At 34.1% G+C, this 18,685-nt stretch overlaps 3 protein-coding genes across 6 annotated transcripts in view; 1 reads left to right on the forward strand and 2 right to left on the reverse strand.

Annotated features, from left to right (window-relative positions):
- Rgk3 (Rad, Gem/Kir family member 3) overlaps window positions 1-8,181 on the forward strand; it is an 88,999-nt gene extending 80,818 nt beyond the window's left edge. For 2 of the 3 annotated variants that reach the window (XM_022072209.2, XM_087357318.1), the window contains 2 exons: window positions 445-634; window positions 1,565-8,181. In XM_022072209.2, the coding sequence (XP_021927901.2) occupies window positions 445-634; window positions 1,565-1,836 (462 nt within the window). In that variant the 3' untranslated portion in view covers window positions 1,837-8,181. The remainder of the gene's footprint in view (window positions 1-444; window positions 635-1,564) is intronic. The other variant, XM_087357317.1, reaches the window with a different exon arrangement.
- On the reverse strand, window positions 8,135-14,212 carry mRpL52 (mitochondrial ribosomal protein L52). Of its 2 annotated transcripts, XR_015537443.1 has the most exons (5): window positions 14,025-14,212; window positions 13,745-13,829; window positions 11,884-12,016; window positions 10,366-10,582; window positions 8,135-8,415 (listed from the first exon to the last, which is right to left on the reverse strand). XR_015537443.1 is itself a non-coding variant. In XM_022072210.2 (4 exons), exons 1-4 carry the CDS (start codon window positions 14,161-14,163, stop codon window positions 10,436-10,438), a joined length of 504 nt encoding a protein of 167 aa, XP_021927902.1. In that variant the 5' UTR covers window positions 14,164-14,211; the 3' UTR covers window positions 10,288-10,435. The 2 variants fall into 2 exon arrangements, 1 of the variants encoding a protein (XP_021927902.1); XM_022072210.2 differs by lacking the exon at window positions 8,135-8,415 and having other exon boundaries at window positions 10,288-10,582; window positions 14,025-14,211.
- Window positions 14,213-14,549: 337 nt separating this feature from the next.
- On the reverse strand, window positions 14,550-18,504 carry LOC110833754 (GEL complex subunit OPTI). The gene is made up of 4 exons (XM_022072212.2): window positions 18,024-18,504; window positions 17,821-17,924; window positions 17,543-17,672; window positions 14,550-14,808 (listed from the first exon to the last, which is right to left on the reverse strand). Exons 1-4 carry the CDS (start codon window positions 18,132-18,134, stop codon window positions 14,767-14,769), a joined length of 387 nt encoding a protein of 128 aa, XP_021927904.1. The 5' UTR covers window positions 18,135-18,504; the 3' UTR covers window positions 14,550-14,766.
- Between the last annotated feature and the right edge of the window lie 181 nt (window positions 18,505-18,685).

The raw sequence follows: 18,685 nt of genomic DNA on the forward strand, positions 1-18,685 counted from the left end.
ATTTAAGCAGTTGAGAAAGTATCATCAAATAAATTAGCACATTACTAAGGTCATGTACACACAGCATCCTTTTGAAAACCACTGAAAACTGGAAGGATAATTTATTTGAATAGGACTATATAAGAATAGAGCACTTATTCAGACTTCAGTATAACAAGATGTGGCTTGTGGAGTGAAGGACTGATGTCAAGTTTAAAGTTTTCTGACATTGTGCTATAATACGTAAAATTGTTCTTTTGCATTTTATCATCTAAATTATAAAATTAAAAGACTACAATGTTTCACAAACAGATTCCAGCATATGAAACATTGTAGTTTTATAATTTTATGATTTAGATTATGGACAATGTTCAAAGATCAATTTTACAGAACTGATTCAAAGAAAATTTGTAAATCTTACTGAGAAGGCCAAGAAACAATTATCAAACTAACTTGTGTTTTCAGGAGGAGCTGGACAGATCAAACCCACCAGATGCATTTGTGGTTATGTACTCGGTAATCGACAAAGCAAGCTTCCAGAGGGCAGAGACTGAACTTGCCCGGTTACAGGACTGGGAACTCCTGCGCTCCAGACCAGCCATCTTGGTGGGCAACAAAGTTGACCTCGTCCGCAGCCGAGCTGTATCATCACAAGGCAAGTTGTCATCATTGATTATGTTAAAATTCACCCAACTGCACAGAATGATTAAAACAAAAATTAACATGAATGGCAATCAATTCATCCAATTTTCCAAATTTGTTATTTTTCATTCTCAGTGACTTTAATGTTAACTAATTGCTGCAAAGCTAATAACAATACAGATATCACATTGCAGAAAGACAAGAATAATTATTCTTGTGCTTGTTAAACATTCACAATATCTGTTTCAAATAGATGTAAATCTTAATAAAAGTCTACATAGACCTTTTTTGCATGATCAGCCTTTTTTCATGAAAAATTATAAAAATCTATTCCAGCTTGATTAATAATAACCAAAATTAAATTCTTCCAGAACCTTTAGTATAGACTCTCATTGGCATTGAAGTTGGAGAAACCTTAAGGGGCAAATTTACCAAATTTCATCTGCTGTTAACATGCTTTTGAATATAGGATATTCAAAAGCATGTTAACAGCAGACGAAATTTGGTAAATTCTACCATTCTGCTCATGATCTTTTATATTTCAATATTTGGCTAAAAGTCCTAGAGATTAGAACATCCGTTGCTTTGTATAACTGAAACTTGCTGCCCTGCTTTAAGGAATAATAAAAATTGAAAATAAAGTATTGAAGAAAATATATGAACAGGAAATAACAGGAGGATCAGATACAACTGACTCAAACCAGGGTCCAGTTATAGGCTCATGTAAGCTTATGACAGGGATGTTTCATGATGAAAAGGACATATCAATATCTATATTTGATATATGAATCTACATTATTAAATGGAAATGGAAATCAAAATATATTACAGAATGATAATCCACATGCATATTACTACTTTAATTTAATTATAAAATTCATATCTCATTAGACATAAGTTCTGTTTGTCAAACAAACTGATGGATATCCCACATTTGTTTCAGATGGAAAATGCCTTGCATGTACATATCGCGCCAAGTTCATTGAGATCTCTGTAGGAATTAGTCACAATGTAGATGAACTACTGGTAGGGATCCTGAACCAAATTCGGCTCAAGCTTGTCCATGCACACCTTTCTGATAAGGAAGGAGCAGCACACTGGTACAAGAGTCGAGGTGTTGTGCGTGCAAGCATGAAGGCTCGGCAGATGTTCACATGGTTGTTTGGAAAAGAAGACTCCAAATTCAAGAACTGTGAGAATCTACACGTTCTGTAGTTACTAGTGAAGAGACACTTTGTGTTAATGAACTAACTGTCCATATGAATGCCAGATAGAACACTCCACTTCAGTATCAAATACCCAGTTATTAATCATTGTCTGTTCAGACAGAAGATCTGCAAATGGAATTAATGGATGAGACAAAATTTATGGAACATATATTGTTGCTTGTGTGGGAAACATGACAAACTCTGTGAGAGCCATAGGAACAAACAGCAATGATCAAGTGAAAAATGGCAAGATGGGTGGAAAAACCAAAAAGAAATAATAGTCAGTAAAGTAATGAAGTATTAGAGTAAAACAAGACAGGACTAAGAATATAATGGCTCAGAAAACAAAAGTGGAAAATAGTTAACTTTTTCCCCCAAACTATACTTCAGAGTAAAACGAGAGAAAAGCATTCTTTACCCCAGAGGGATATAATGAATCTGTCTTGTGTTACTTCAATATTTTTTGCTTATAAAGAAATTATTTCTTCAGACCATTCTGGAAGCTAAATAGAGTAATTAAAAACAGGCATAAAAATCAAATAAGATGTTGACATTCAGACCTGTACAATATATGAAACTCAGGACATCACAAAACTTAATTTTAGTTTTAGAATAATGAGGCTTTTAATTATACCGCATAAATTAAAAATCAAACTGGTAATATGGCACAAAGGGTAAAAAACATAAACACACAACTCAGGAAATGACAAACTTCTCCATATTTCAATAAATATGACTTACTAAGTTATATACAGTGCCCAATGCTTAAATTTGTACAACTTTCTACTCTTATTCTGTGTGCTTTCTAGTGTTGCTACTTTTCATAAAGATAATTCAGTGCATTACATAAAAATAATGTACATTATCTGTAACTGCTTGGGGAAGACAAGAGAGCTTGGTTCCTTCAATTCAAAACCAAAATCTTGACATTAGTAAGTTAAATATACTTTGTAACAAAAGTATAATTACTATGCACTCATTAATGATTTATACACACACACATATATTCCTTCATTTGTTAATTTAATTATCTGTCTTGAGTTTAAACTGAGATATGAACTTTAATACAAAAAGATACCAATATATTTTTATGTCATTATTGACTTATCAGCACAAGATCTGCCTTTTGGAAGCAAAGTCATTTTTTCTGGAGGTAGTGGATGCGTAAATTTCACTAAGATATTTTCTTTCCTGTGTTTCTTAAGCAGTATTACATATGACTTGTCAGTGAATTTACTTTCTGCAATGAAAACTTTTCTTGATAAATTCACACTATTCCAATTATTACAGAAACAAACCAACTTTACTTCTGTGCTTTATTCAAAAAATAAATAAAAAATAAAAAAATCAATTTCTTTAAAAAGTGAAACACTAATTATATTAATTAAAGTTTAGGATTACTAAAATGTTCATGAAGATACTGAAAACAGTAGTAACATTAAGTTGTGGAATGGAAGATGTATCCAAGATTTTGTTTAGGTTGGGCTGGAGCAGAGGGAATTGTAAGAGGGGTAAAATTTAAACAACTAACAAAATTGTAACATTTAAAAAGCAGAATGACATGCCATTCTATTTTATTATCAGAAAACATACTTTTCTGTATTATCCCTAATATTTCAGAGTGATGTTAACTCCTCTTCCTCCAGGTATGGCTCCATGGGAAGCATAGAACAGAAGTACAATCATCTGAACTCTGAAAGATGATAATTCAGTCACATTCAAGACACTGACAAAAATGGATGAAGGCAAGACTAAAACTGACACAGAAATGCATTTCAACAGATACTCCTGCTCCTTAATGTGGGGACCCAATGGACAAAGCATGTAGCATGAAAGGGAAAAGAGCTCTGCAAAAGATTCCAGCACAAATGCTATGCCGCATGGCTCCAAGTGACAGTATATGTGGGAGGCATCATGTTACATCTTGAACCAGAAAATGTGGAAAAATGTTGTTCTGACATTTATGTCCATTATCCCTTTGCAATCTACCTTAACCTTTATTGTAAGGGAATATGGGATTTAAATCCCCATAAGGTAGAGGTCTGCATCAGCGTTAGCATTAGTGTGATGCAAGCCAGGGAGCACAGATAATGTTTAGGCTCAGGCCTTGTTCAAATAACAGCAACTTCAACATATCAGGCTTTTTCATTTACAATTATTCATAGTTGTGTTCCTATCATGCTCACACAATTAAGAAGTAGCATAAAGATATATGTGACACTACTTGTACATTGTGAATTGCCCAGCAAGTTACAATGGGACTGCACATGCAAGTTTACTGGGAATCCCTGGTTGGTACATCAAACATTAAATTAACTTCAAATTTTCTTACAGCACAGTCAAATAATTCATTCAATTAGTGTCATTTGTACATTAAAATAAACGTGTATTTCTGAATGATAGTCATGGCAGACTGTACATACACCAGGGTTCATTTTTGCTGGAATAAAAGGAAGTTGGGCTTCATAGAGATACAGGTAACGTATTTGAAGGTAAACTTCAGGGATGGGCAAAATGGTCATTGGGCGAGGCTGAATCCTAAAATTCCAGACTGTGCAGACCTCTACAATATAGGGCTGTTGGCCAGACTTCAATACTGTGATTTGTTTAGCAGCATACTGTAACATATGGCCAGCTAGACTGCATAATATGCTGCACAGCTGATAAAGGTTAAAGGGTACATTGCATGGCCTAGAAACCATATTTTAAGGAACAAGAGCTCAGAAGAAGCCCAACCAATCAAAGTTGTAGATGTATATTTGGCCTTTCACCACACTCAGAACTTAGAATCATATAAGAAAACAAAGCGATTAATAACAACCCATAATTTTGATATAAACATGTATGAAAAAGGATACAACAGTGTCTAGTTTAGAATGAAAATAACATGAGCAAAATAATATAAGATATTTAAGAATATTCTTTAGATCTGTAATTAACCAACAGTAATGTTTCTTCCTATTTTATACAATATTTTATGACTGATCTTTGTTACCTTAGAATTATAAATTAACAAGCACTGAAAAATGTTTTAAAACCTATACTCTAGCCACAGAAGATGGACTGTACTCCAATTCAACTCCACAGCCTTCATACAAAGTCTACGTATATACCGTGCAGTGTCATTCAACTAAATATATAGTTCCAAGTAGATGTTATGATGACCAGTGATTTTCTTCTGAAAAGTTCTTGAACTGGAATTTGAACTATGATGGAAATGTACAATGACCATATATATATATATATATATCTTAGCAACACAGTGAGCTAAATTAACTGAATGATGGATGCGATTCCCAGCAAGGGCAGGAATTTTTCTGAAGTCTGAAAGTTTCTGATAACGGTACATTGTAATCTATAAAATTGTTTCCTTGAGCTCAGTCCATCACCTAAATAATAAATGTAATCGCATTTCGGATGTTGATTCCATCTTTAGTCCTGATTTTAGCTCAACCAGGGGGACCAACAGATAGAATTTCTGTCCTCTTTCCCATTTTACATGAAGATGGAAGCAGAATCCAGCCTTTGAAACATTATGATTTTATTTATAATTTAGACAATGTACAAAAGCCAAGAAAGCAAATTTATAGGAATTTCTCTCTTTGTAACAATATCCTGAATGACTATCCCACCTTCCATTCCAGTGGGTACAAGGGTTTCTTACCTCAGATTTTACACATAAGAACATTACCTTTTGGATCTCAATGAAGTGAAGATGCCCATTGAGCTAATCATTAATTAAAGGCTAATCAACAATTTCAGTGTAACAAATTACGGTTCTTCAGGTTTGAAGGGCAGCCCTGTTGAAGCCAATATAGTACCTTTCTTTTCTCACAAAATGAACACTGGTTTTGAGCAACAGCTGACTGAAAAAAATCTTTAACCCTTTGAAGCCAAAGTTAATTTAAAGGATAAGTAGGATTTGAGGTTTCCGTAGTGGTAAGTCCATTGACGGCAGTCTTCCAGGTTGCAGCACCATGTAGTTTGGTTGAAGTTTACCAACTCACTGCCCTGATGATGGAGGCAGCAAGGACCTCTGAAATGTTGGTAAATTTCTACCAGACTACATGACATTTCAAGCCAGAAGACAGCCATCTTCTTTAATTCAGAGGATATTTAGAAATTTGGTTCTTATCCCAAATAAAATGAGTTGCTTAATGCTGTTTACAGAAAGAACTGCTGTTTACTGAGTCATATAAAACCCGTAAATGTAACTCACGGGAAAAATACACAATTACTGATTATTAAAGTACTTGATATATAGACCACTCGGCTTCAAAGGGTTAATCAGGACAATACATTGCAATTAAAAACTTAACTGTAATTCTGCTGATTCCTAGAGTCACTACTTCTATAGCTCCAAAGAATTAACTTACAACTCTGACAACTGACCTCCTTTTTAAGCAGTAAAAGGAACATGCCTATTATTACAATATAATATTAATTCTGCACACAACGCCAATGATGAAGTTCAAGCACTGCCTCTTCATTCACATAATCTATCTAATGAGAAAACAGTAAGAAATATGAAGTGTGCTAAAGAAATAAACTAATATCAATGCTATAATTTCTCTGCCCTTAATTTCAGAGACAGTGTTTAAACATAAGTCTGTATTAGACAGCTGATTTTTTGTGAAACTATAACAGCATTATCAAGTATCACAAAGTCCAGAAGAACAACCCTTTAGAGTATATGATTATTTTCATTTAAGTAATTTACAAAGAATTAAGCTCTTTTGTATAGTGTAATTTAAACAAAGTAAGTGAATGTTTGTGTATGTCAAACCGACTAGACTATGTAAGAGTGCCTTCTAGTTTCATTTATATTTTTATGTTATTACTGATTTTATGATAATTTTCCACAAAGTAATAACCTTGACTTTATCAAACATTTAACCATATCATGGTCAGCCAAGGTTACTCAAAAATCTTGTACAGAACCAACTTATTCTGGGAAACTATACCCTTACCACTGTAGGAACAATTTTATATAAATAACTCCATATCTGGAGGCTGTATGCTCCATCTGCATCCTAAGGACATGCCATGCTGTGGACCCCTCAACATGGAACAAATTTATATTACAAACTAAAAACTATTAAGGTGGAATAAGCAAGACAGTTGGTGCAGAGGCACACATATATAAACAGTGTCTGCCTCATGCTTCCAGTAACAGAGTATTTTATACACCAAGTCTCAGACAATGAATGGCTCGTGAGATGTGACAGTAGATGTACAGAAGTGTCCAAAATTCAGCTACCATCATTTTTGTCAGGCACTTTAGCATAAATAAAGATAGCAAACAGCTACATTATTACATAAGTTTCTCATATACAGACTACAACCTAATTATGTGAAAATAACAGTACTGTTATCAGACAAACAAGAAAAATTATTCTACACCAATATTTATGTTTAATTTATAAGTACATGTGAAAGCACAGAACAAGTTTACCCACTTCTGATAATTTCTTCTAAAATAAATTAGTTCTGAGATTCCAGAAGATAGAATCAGTTAATATGATATAATAAAATTCTAGGTTTTCATGGTGAAAAAGTGCACATTGTAGACTTCTGGATTGTGATGCTGCATAATCTTCAAGAGAGTTACCAACATTTAAAGAAATGTAACTCCTCTATGTACAGAGTAAAATCAAGTCAATATGTAGGCCAGGTAGTATGGGGGAAGGCCTGAAAAGGCACAAGACTTCCTTGAAAATCTCATGAGCCAATAAAGCATAGCAATAATTATAATGCACATACTTTTAAAATCAGCATCACAAAAATTGAAAAATGTAAAACATGACAATTTCCTAGACAGATATGTAACATGATTTCAGAGCATGATGAGCTATTGTAAATGTCCAGAAGGTTTAATACTATTAAATTTTAACTATCTCCATGTTCAACATTTGGGCATTCTAAACACCATCCATGCTGTGTGTAAAAGGAGATATATTTCCTATTTTAAGGATAACTAGCATATAAAGCCAACAAAGGTTAAGAATATGTGGAGTCTTATCTCCACATTCCATATATGGCTTCATGGTAAAGGGATATGTTAAATTTGATATTTTTCGCATTTTAAACAATTCCTACAGTGGAAGGCAGTAACCTCAAAGTTGGAAGTACAGATTCCAGGAAACTGAAGCCACAAGGCAGTGTGAAAATAAAAACACGCTTCTGGAATGGAATAAGTAAGTTTCATATATACATCCTGTGAATGTACACCTGTAACTAATAAAAAAAATTATAATTGTATGTAAGAATGTATGTGTATTTACATGGACAATACAAACTGCCAGTGCTGTTCTAACAATGTATTTTTATTATTAAAAACAAAAACATCAGACATATATGTTTATTTAACATCATACCTAACAACTTTGTAAAGTAAAAAAACTAGTTGACAAGCAGTTGTTAGTCATTTGAGCAACAATATGTTGGCAAATACTTAATGACACCACTAAGTACAAATGAATATGATCATCATCTGTGGATACTTACTTAGGTAGCATGTGATTAAACAAAAATGCTTATAAAGTGTTGACTTATGAGCCTCACTGAAAGAGAGCATTCAGGAAACCTACAAAGACAAGAGAGGATAATATTAGAATGGATGCTGGATAAATGGATCATCAGGATATGGTCTAATGGTAGGTTTTGTGAACACTGTGACAAACCTTCATGTCTTTACTTGGCCTTCATTTCTCAGCACTTATATGTTTTATATCAAAAGCAATTAAGAATCAATCAAAATATTCAAACAAATAACTGTTTGATCTCTACTGAATGGATTTACATTTACTTGCTAATGAATGAAGATGACGGTCTTCTGGGCTGTTATACTGTGTAGCCTGGTATTAGTTTACTACAGATGTTTCATAGGTGTTTGCTGCCTCTGAAATGTTGGTAAATTTCTATCAGACTACATAGCACAATAACCCAGGAGACAGCTGTCTTCATACTTGCAGCTGTGAGAACCTGAAATTTCACTTGTCAAAGAATGTTATGTGACAGTAGCTTGACTGTTTCTTTTGTAACATTTACAAAATATCAAAAATGTTAATCACAATGAGTGTTTAAGTAATAATGACAGAAAATTTAATTATTCCACTTTGTAGCAAATGTAAAAACAGGTGATTTAACTGTAGTAATTATGATGATAATGTGCACTCTACTGGAGGACACATTTTTAATTGTGCTCTTTGCAAATTTAAATTCCTGTATGATCCTAATGTTCATTTAATGTAGATACAAATAAATTTATTTCATCTTAGCCACCATGAGCACTGAACATACAGAATACATAACACAAGCCCTACGTCTCAAATTTGATAGTAATAGTTAGACGTTAATTTTGCTTCTACGTTGTTAAATGAACCTCTTATCAAAATGCCCCAAATAAGAACTGCAGCTCTAAATGAGATGTGCACTTTATGTTGCATACACATTTGTTGTACAGTTAGCAAATTTATATTGATTCCTGAGTTATCCCTCAAATCAATAGAACTATTGCACTGCTAAATGTACAACTGTGATTATTAGCTATGATATCATGTCAAACAGTACGGTGACAATGATACATTTTAGAGGATATGGTCAAGAACTATTAAAACTGATCATGACAGCACTTACATGAAGAAACTGAGGTAAACCATAAAAAAGCCAAGACAGTTGGTCTGTAGACCAAGGTTCACTCTAAAGGTCTTCCTGAATATAAAGCAGCAGTATTTATTAACTTCTTGACCTGAACATCTGGTAAGTAATTTATGCAGAAACTGATAATACATATTTTTTTAGTTTCATGGGTTGTACTGAACCAGCAACAACTACAATTAAATACACCTTACATCATCTGGTGTAGATGTATGGTGCCAAATTTAATCAAAATCCATTCAGAGGTTTCAGATATATACAAAGATGGATGGAGAAATGGAAATGATCTCCCCAAAAAATACTCCTTCTGACTGTTTTGATATTTGAAAGACTATCAATACAAGGAAAGAGTTTCAACATATTTTAAAAACAAAAAACAAATACATTTAAATTCTTTTGTATGACTAGATGAAAAAATTTGTATAGGTTAAAGAGTAACAAAACATGCAAACAGCATAATAAAAATAACATTCATTCAAAGCAAATGAAGTAAACTGTGCACTAGTTTGTGTGATGATTAATGGGCAAGATTCTTTGAGACCAAACAAAAAAAATACAGATTATATAACAGAACTACTATATGCATGAACAGAATCATGTGGGAAGCCATTACAATAACCTGTACAGAATGCAAAATCCAGCCAAAACAAGTAAGAACACTGCTACTTCAGACTATTTTTAGATACCCAACAATTACTGGAAAAATGGGGTGGGGGGGCCTTCATTAGAAACCTAGAAAACAATCTATAATGGCTATCAGTTATACACCAAGTAAAAATAACCCCAATTAAAAAAAAACTTCTCCAAAGGCCAATATTTTTAATAATAAATATATTTATAATCATACATTTGATGAAAAATTGCACAATTCATGCACCTGTACATACGAATGCAGCTGTTTCCAATTGTAGCAAATCTAACAACAAAGAAATCCAAAAGTTCTGTATTTATTTTTTAGATTTTAATAAAAGGTGTCCTTTGGGCCTCAATTTGCTGTCAAGTTTCCGCTGTCTTTCCTCTTTCTTCTCTTGCACCAGTGCCTTATGTCTCTCTACAGCAAAATCAATCTCCTTTGACAGTGTCCATATCTTTTTCTGAAATGCAATAATCAAAATATCTCAACTAAACTAACAAAGAGTATGTTACATAAAGTTTTATAACAAAGAACTCAGTAGTACCTTCTACACATTCACCATGCGAATATCTATGTAAGGTACAGATACTGATATGATTTCTTAGTGGGGCTTTCTGACCAAGATACAAACTAAAATGTCACTTTATGTCAGAAAGGATTGCAACATAAAAGAATGTATAATCTGAAACTTTCATGAAGACTAAATATAATGAATTCTTCTTGTGCTATCAGCCATGTCAGGTGGTTTAATGGAGAAAACACAAACATACAAAAAAGTGGTAAAATGAAATTACAAATAACAATAAAAATTCCTGAAGGGACAGATGAAAGTAATAACTAAAATACTAAAATGTAATGTAATATCAACACAATAAAAGTCCAGAAATTTTTAAATTATGATTTCTAGGTTTCAGTATCCTTTTACTGATAACACAATAGTAATAATGACCTGATTTAAAGCAGCACTTAATGAAAATTTACCATCACCTAACATTCATGGCCACCAAACTATGGAACAGTCTGGTCTGTTGCAAAATCAAAAGCAGCAAACTATAGGGTTAAAGGGCCCAGAATTTATGTTCTTGTATAAGAATAAAATGCAAATAAATTTTAGTATAATGTAATAGTTCTGTTGCTATGGGCTGTCACTTAAGTCAAAAAGGCATTCTTAAAATTAACTCATGGACCAAGTGAAAAATAATGTGTGTAAACACCTTAAAATGTTCAATACTGTTAAATAGAGAGAACAGTGAAAAATGATTGGTGCAAAAAAACCTCATAATAAATTGTAACTGACTGGAGGAATAAAGTGACTGACATAAATGACAGTGGCCAAGTTTTAACACCTCTTCAAATTTACTGTTACATGCCCTCATGAGCCAATCAGCTTCACAGAGTTGGTATATAAAATATTCAGTTGCTTCAAGCATGAAGCAGATGCTATTTGCATCTTTCTGTCTGCCTCACACACCTTTGTTCATGACAAACACTTTCTAAGATGGCCAATTTCATAAATCTAGTTTTCTTGCACTACTAAACACCAGATATCTGTAGCAATGCTACTGTCCTGTTAGGATACAACTTTTATGAATCTCCAACTATGACAGGTTAAATGATGTTTGTTTGTTGTCAGTAAATAAAAATAAAATATGTACTTTGTAAGAACTTCAAAGATCATGTGGGTACATGATACAGATGCTCATATTACAAAGTTGTTTTGAAATTAATGGCACACTTCTGCAATAACTATTTAATACTTACTGCATATTCCTTCTGTTTCTCAACTCTCCGTTTCATTCCAACACCAATTTCGGCTGGTCTGCCATCAAGATATGAGTAATCCGGCTTGTCTGTTAGAATACCACAAGTATTTGGGTTCACTGGTAATTTCCGTCTGCAAGCAACAGAACTTAAACTGACTCCAACATAACTGTTAACAAATTAAACTCAAACCTTCTTCTTCTGTGCTCTATTGATAAGACAGCCGGTTCCATATTCATTGCTATCTTTTGAACGATATTCCTATGATTCAACATAATTTTGGTAAATACTCAACAACAAATGAGCTGGGGTAGCTCAGTCTGTATAGTGACCGACTACAGACTGGATGACCAGGGTTTGAGGCAGAGGATTTTTTCTCTAGTCTGTGTGTCCAGACCGGCTGAGGCCCACCCAGCCTCCTGTCCAATGGGTACCAGCTTACTTTCCCAGGGGTTAAGCATGGCTGTGGAATTACATTGACACTTACTCCAATCTAGTGCTGATGTTAAGAATGAGTTGGAGCTACATCAACTCTCCCACCAAGTGCCTAAATGGCATGTAGCAGGAAAGCTTTACTTTTTTTTAAACTAAACAAGTTTATGTAATGTGTTTTTACCTATTACATTAAGATATGTTGACTGATCAGATTGTACAGGAATGTCATGTGAATTAAAATTTATAAGTTTATTTACACTGTCTTCACACAACACACAAATATTTCTTCTTTGTGACTTATACGTTACAAAAGAAGACATGAAGTATGTTAACTGTTTGTCCATAAGCACTTATTTTAATTTAAAAAGTATTCTTACATCTAACCCGACACAATATTTGGTTGTGACATTTCCGCCAGATTAATACTGACATTCTGAGCCTCCATCTAAATATTCCTAATGATGGTGTGCAGTTGAAGCTAGATCTTTCCAAATGGTCCTATTAAGTAGGAAACTTCTTCTACTATTCATAATAAAAACAGATCATTTCCAAAACACCAGATTTAGAGAATGACAATGGGAAAGCCAAAAACATAAGTACTACATAAAGGTGAATGTATCATTAAGATAAAATAAGGTTTTACATTACACATCCTGTGCCTTACACCTCAATACATGACAATGATCTGACACATCAGAACATATAAAAACTATATGAGTGGAAGTTCCACTTCCACCACTGCTTTTGATAAAATCTCTTCCTCTTCTGCAGTCAAACTTTCTCTTATGCCGATTGTCACTTTACAGTTATCAAAAGTAACATAAATGATTCTTAAAGACCTACGCATACTAAAATGTCAAACACGGATGTTCGCAGATGCAAAATAAATAGCACTGCATAAAAGCAAGCATTATAATTTTGTAATATGCTGTTAAACCACCATAAGATAAAATCTGAGTACAATCTGGAATCTCAAATTACATGAAGAATAGTACAACTTCCTTACTGGAGAAGGGTGAGGAAGAGACCGCCTACACTGTAAAACCGAATGCAAAGCTCTGACCCTTTCCAAGGGTTTTATATGCTCTGGTCATACAGTATGAGCCGGGATAGCTCAGTCAGTATAGTGACTAGCTACGGGCTGGACGGCCAGGGTTCGATCCCCGACGGGGGCAGAGGATTTTTCCTCTAGCCTCTGCGTCCAGACCGGCTCTGGGGCTCACCCAGCCTTTCCCAGGGGTAAAGCCGGCCGGGGCGTGATGCTGACCACTCACCCCCATCTAGTGCCGAGGTCAAGGAAGGGAGGAGCTATACCTCCGCTCACCCCAAAAGCCTACATGGCGTATAGTGGGGCAAACTTTATTTTACTTTACTTACTGGTCATACAGTACATAATTATACATATTCTGTAAAATTTTAATCTTACTCTATCCTCCACCTCTGGTCCAATTGCAGGATACACGAAGTAGTAACAGTAACTGTAGCCAATTTCAACACAGACTGCTTCAGACCTGTAAAATTAACTAATATTCATAGGAACACAACAGAATTGATATATGTTCAAAAAGACGAACAATATAGGTTAGGGTTAAGTGACTCCATACGTTGCAGTATGAAATATATTAGGATTAACAAATAACTTATTGTCTTCCATATAATTCAGATTTTATCCAGTTCTAGCAAGTATAAGTAATAAAGGAACGTACAAATTAATTTCTGAAGACACAAATTTCTACTGAACAAAACACAAGCCATGATGCTTCTATAATCTGTGGATCTCGGTTTCGGTTTGGAACAATCGACAACTATCGAATACAATTGATACGAACTACAGAACACAAACATGCGATAGAATAATTCGAATAAATAAAATAATGGAATTCGATACTTCCGTTAAGAAAGTCGTCCAGAAACAAGACTTTCTTTACATTGTACATTCGAATTAATGAAAAGACGCCGTCGTTTGTAACAGACTTTACATTCCTTGAATTATTTTGGTGCAGTATGGGCAAGATTCACACCCAAAACACGTAAAGACGATAGGTAATATGCGATATCGTATCGCCTGTGCATTCACACTAAAGCAATCAAATTGTGAAAGTATCGGTGAATGAAATGATATTTGCATGAACTTAATGTTTGGTTGTTCGTCAGTACTCATAATTACTAGCTATTGTGGCTCACTGCAAACATGCATTGGGTGATGTAACAGGAATAATTATAAAACAGGCAACTTGAATATCATTTATTTCTTAGAAATACTCCCATTATGGACCAAACACAACATAGTCAAGTATATGAACATACATACACAATATAAATTTCAGAATAAATATGTCTACAACACAGTTTATTTAATGAACTTCATACAGATGTTTTCAACATAAAATATTGTACAGAACATTCCTATCAACTTCCCTTACCCATGAAAAATTCTTCATATGTAGATCATTCAAAGTGTAACCCGGAATATATAATTATCCATGTCATCTGTAAAAGAAATGAACATTACATATCTACACACTAACCACTGCTATGAGTTTATAGGGTAATTCTGCATTACCATGGAGATACTGAAATTACTTCCTTAAAGGTGAAACCATAACAATGACATACTCATGTCAGAAACTGGGACTTTTAAGAGATCCTTGCACATAGTGAATAAGTGAATGCACACATCGATTGTGCCATATTGTCTACATGTTCCACTTCTGAAATTACCGAACAGATTAAAAAAGTTTGTATTAGGGGTCTATGCTAAAAGTAATTGGTCAAACAATTATGCATACAAACATAACTATTTACACTTTGTAGAAAAATGTTGATGATATGGTTATGCGATAATTTTAATGCAATCTGACCATCACTATTAAATTTTGAGGAAAAGGTGCTAGTATTGCATATTGGTGTGTATACCACCACAATAGAAAAGCACTGGTCGTAAGATTCACTATTTTGTCACCATAACCAAATGTAATGGTCAAATGGTTAGCACTCCTGTTTTGTATTCGGAAGGTCCCAGGTTAAAATCTTGGCCTGGAGAGTGGCTATCCTGACTGAGGTATTTTGTTGTTTCCTCAGTTCCTCCAGGCAAATGCCAGGACAATATCTTAAATTAGGCCATGACCAATTCCTTCTACATCTTTCACTATCATCCTCTCATCTGACACTATGTAGTCAGAGGTACTGAAAAAGTGGCATGAAATAAACTATAAATAAATATTATATTACCATGGTTTAGTAACATAAGATAAAATTAAAATCTTCCAGAGGTAAACTCAATAAACTGTAGAGAATTGCATAGCCATTATAAATACTGTTCCAGCAACTGAGCTTCTCTTAGAACTTCCACCTTCCTTGTGGTTGCTAAGCTTAAGTCTGAGAATGAATATACACACTCAACTGAGTTCATCTTACTTCTGAGATTTCCTATACTGGCAACTCTCGGTTTACGAACGTTCGATTTACAAACATTCACTATAACAAACGTCACAATTCATTCAAAATTTCTTAAAGTCGCCAATAGATAGAGTTCCTTATAAAGTTGAATACATATGTATGTACATATATTATGTTAGTACTCATCAATCGACTCTAAGCTCCGATTTCACAACCATGTTGACCACATATTTTCACATTGTATTAAGTTGCTGGGTCTTGTTCGCACATTAACCTTTTCGTTCTCTTCTCTCGATTGCCTGTATATGTTATATGTAACCTTAGTTAGATCGAAGCTCGAGTACGCCTCGGTCGCTTGGAATTCTATTACGACTACTGATGCCAACAAACTGGAACATATCCAGCAGAAGTTTGCAGCCCTTCGCTACTATCGTTTCCTCCCCCAAGTGCACTGATGCTTTAGAGTATTTAAAACTCCAGACCCTGCATAAGAGAAGGCATTGTAGTGATGCACTGTTCCTTGCGCAGGTTTACCACGGTTTTAAATGCTGTCCTTCCCTTCTGGAAGCTGTCAGTCTCCGCATCCCTGCTCGGAATCTGAGAGATTTTTCTATGTTCAGTTTTAGCCCTTTGATCAAAAACAGTCCTTCTGCTAGATGCGCATCAGCTGCTAATGTTGTCTGTTGACGAAAACTGTCACACTTCTTCACATTCTATAATAGTATGATTCACTTAATTGATTTAAATTATTTTTACAAATATGCAAATATATTTAGTTGCAATTTTCTTGTGTATTAATGTCCTCTGTATTAATGTATTTTATATTCTGCTTGTTTCACCTTTTATGTTTTTATTGTGTTCGTGTGCTCATCTCTGTGCTGTATCTGTAATTGGCCATCAGGCTGTTGATACAGCACACTAATAATAAAGAATTGAATTTTCTTTATTTCTATTTTGTAACTCTTTATGTTTCTAATTAAAATTAACACGTATGATATCTTGTTTTATTATTTTCTTATTTTATTTTATGTTATGTATCATATAATCCATAATGCACACATACAGTATCATAAAACATACTGTATAGACCATTCAATGTTTAGTACATGGTTTTAATGCTTTAAAATGGCTGCTAACGTATACGATACGTATCGTAAAAGCTCAGGAATGCAAGATACACATAACAAACATCTTGGAACGGAACTTGTTTGTAAACCGAGAGTTGCCTGTACAAGGCTTTGCAGCTCTTCAAAATAAAACATACCTGTTTTCATTTGATTTAAAAATGAACATAAAATGAACACAATTGTATTTATCTGTAGTCCTTGAAACATGGTACAGTACACAATATATCAATGCAATATACCCAAAGGTACTATACTAGGATTTTCCTACTACTAAGGAAAACTACAAAAACCCTGTCATGTTACTTGGTACTCAGCTAACATTTAAACCACGTACATCCCAAACACAAGTCAGGGGTGTTGCTGCTACACCAAAGTGTTCAGTTAGAGACAATGAAGTTCAAGAGATAAGAAATATAATTTGTTCATGATAACATTTATATATATGAATACTACTTTTTCAGTAACTGCACTCACCAATGACTGGCACACATATATGAAACATGTTCCCTCAGTAAGTGGATAAATTAATATTGATAATATAATAAGATATTTGCAACCAAAGGAGAGGACACATTTGAGAATCCACAGGTGGATCAGATTCATATATAAATGGTGCAGGAAATGTATCGCAAGTTTGAGTCTTAAGTTTCAGATTTGATAAGATTTAATATATTTATTATTCAAAACTTTTTACTTACCAAGAATCCAGCAAATGAAGTCATAAAACCTTCTTTTGTCAATTCCCATGCACCTCCATATTCTTCTTCATCCACACCTTGAAAGTTTGTGAAATACATGTAAACCAATCCAGCGTTGACCAGTACAAACCTATGGCAAGATTAACAATACAGTTTAAACTCTTTCTTCAATGCAGCAAAATGTGATATTTTAAGGTTAGGTTCCAAATTAAATCAACTAAAATTTTCACGGAATTCAAAGAAAAACATTACTCAGCTGAAAGTAAACTGGTACTTACAATAACAATGCAATGAAGCCTTTCAATGGAATGAGTCCCCACAGCAAGCCAATAATTATTCCTAAGGCCTGCCTGAACCAATAAATAACATCCAAGAATTCCTCCTGGAAGAGATTGTCTCAGTAATTACTACACATTCATAACATAAAAATGTGACAAACTGTATTTCTTGTTAAAGTATTTATATAAGCACCAACAAATACCTTATCTGGCCATTCTGAATTACATGTGAATGCCCTATTCCAAACTGAATCCACTGCATGTGGCTTAACTGTTGAACCATTCTTTTCGAAACTCTTTGACTTTGATGTCATCTTGTGACATACGTATTAAATTAATTTTCTTAAATTTATTAAAATGCCTCACAGCCTTTTTTGCGGTATCAAATTAATTATAACATTACTGTGAGGAATACCAATTTCAACAGATGAAATACATACACTACGCAGCCATCTTTAAATAAACGAGAAGGTTCTGCCCATAGATTAACACCTTCTGATTAATACCCCTCTGAAGTAATCTCAGAGGTTAAAATAAAATATTTATGCTCAATTTTATAAATTGCCACAGGACTCTTTCCCAGTATACAGCGCTAAAGAGAGAGTGAGAAGTAATATAACTCAAAACATCAGCAAACCAGTGATTTGGAACGTCGGAATTTCCGCTGTCTAGTTCAATCAGAACCTTAGATAATACAGAGATCAGCACTCTCGACGGACTACCTAGATTTGCTTGAAAATTGTATAGCGTTAAATGACAGAAAGATAAATGACCAGGTATGGATATGGAAGAAAGCGGTCGTTGTCTAATATAAGGTCCTGTCCCAATATTTGACTGGAGCCACGAAAATTAAGGGTTGCCGGTC

Source organism: Zootermopsis nevadensis, unplaced genomic scaffold (genome assembly GCF_977971745.1).
Source record: "Zootermopsis nevadensis isolate Lab colony 2312 unplaced genomic scaffold, Znev_1.0 Znev_ptg000028l, whole genome shotgun sequence".
Classification (NCBI taxonomy): domain Eukaryota; kingdom Metazoa; phylum Arthropoda; class Insecta; order Blattodea; family Termopsidae; genus Zootermopsis; species Zootermopsis nevadensis.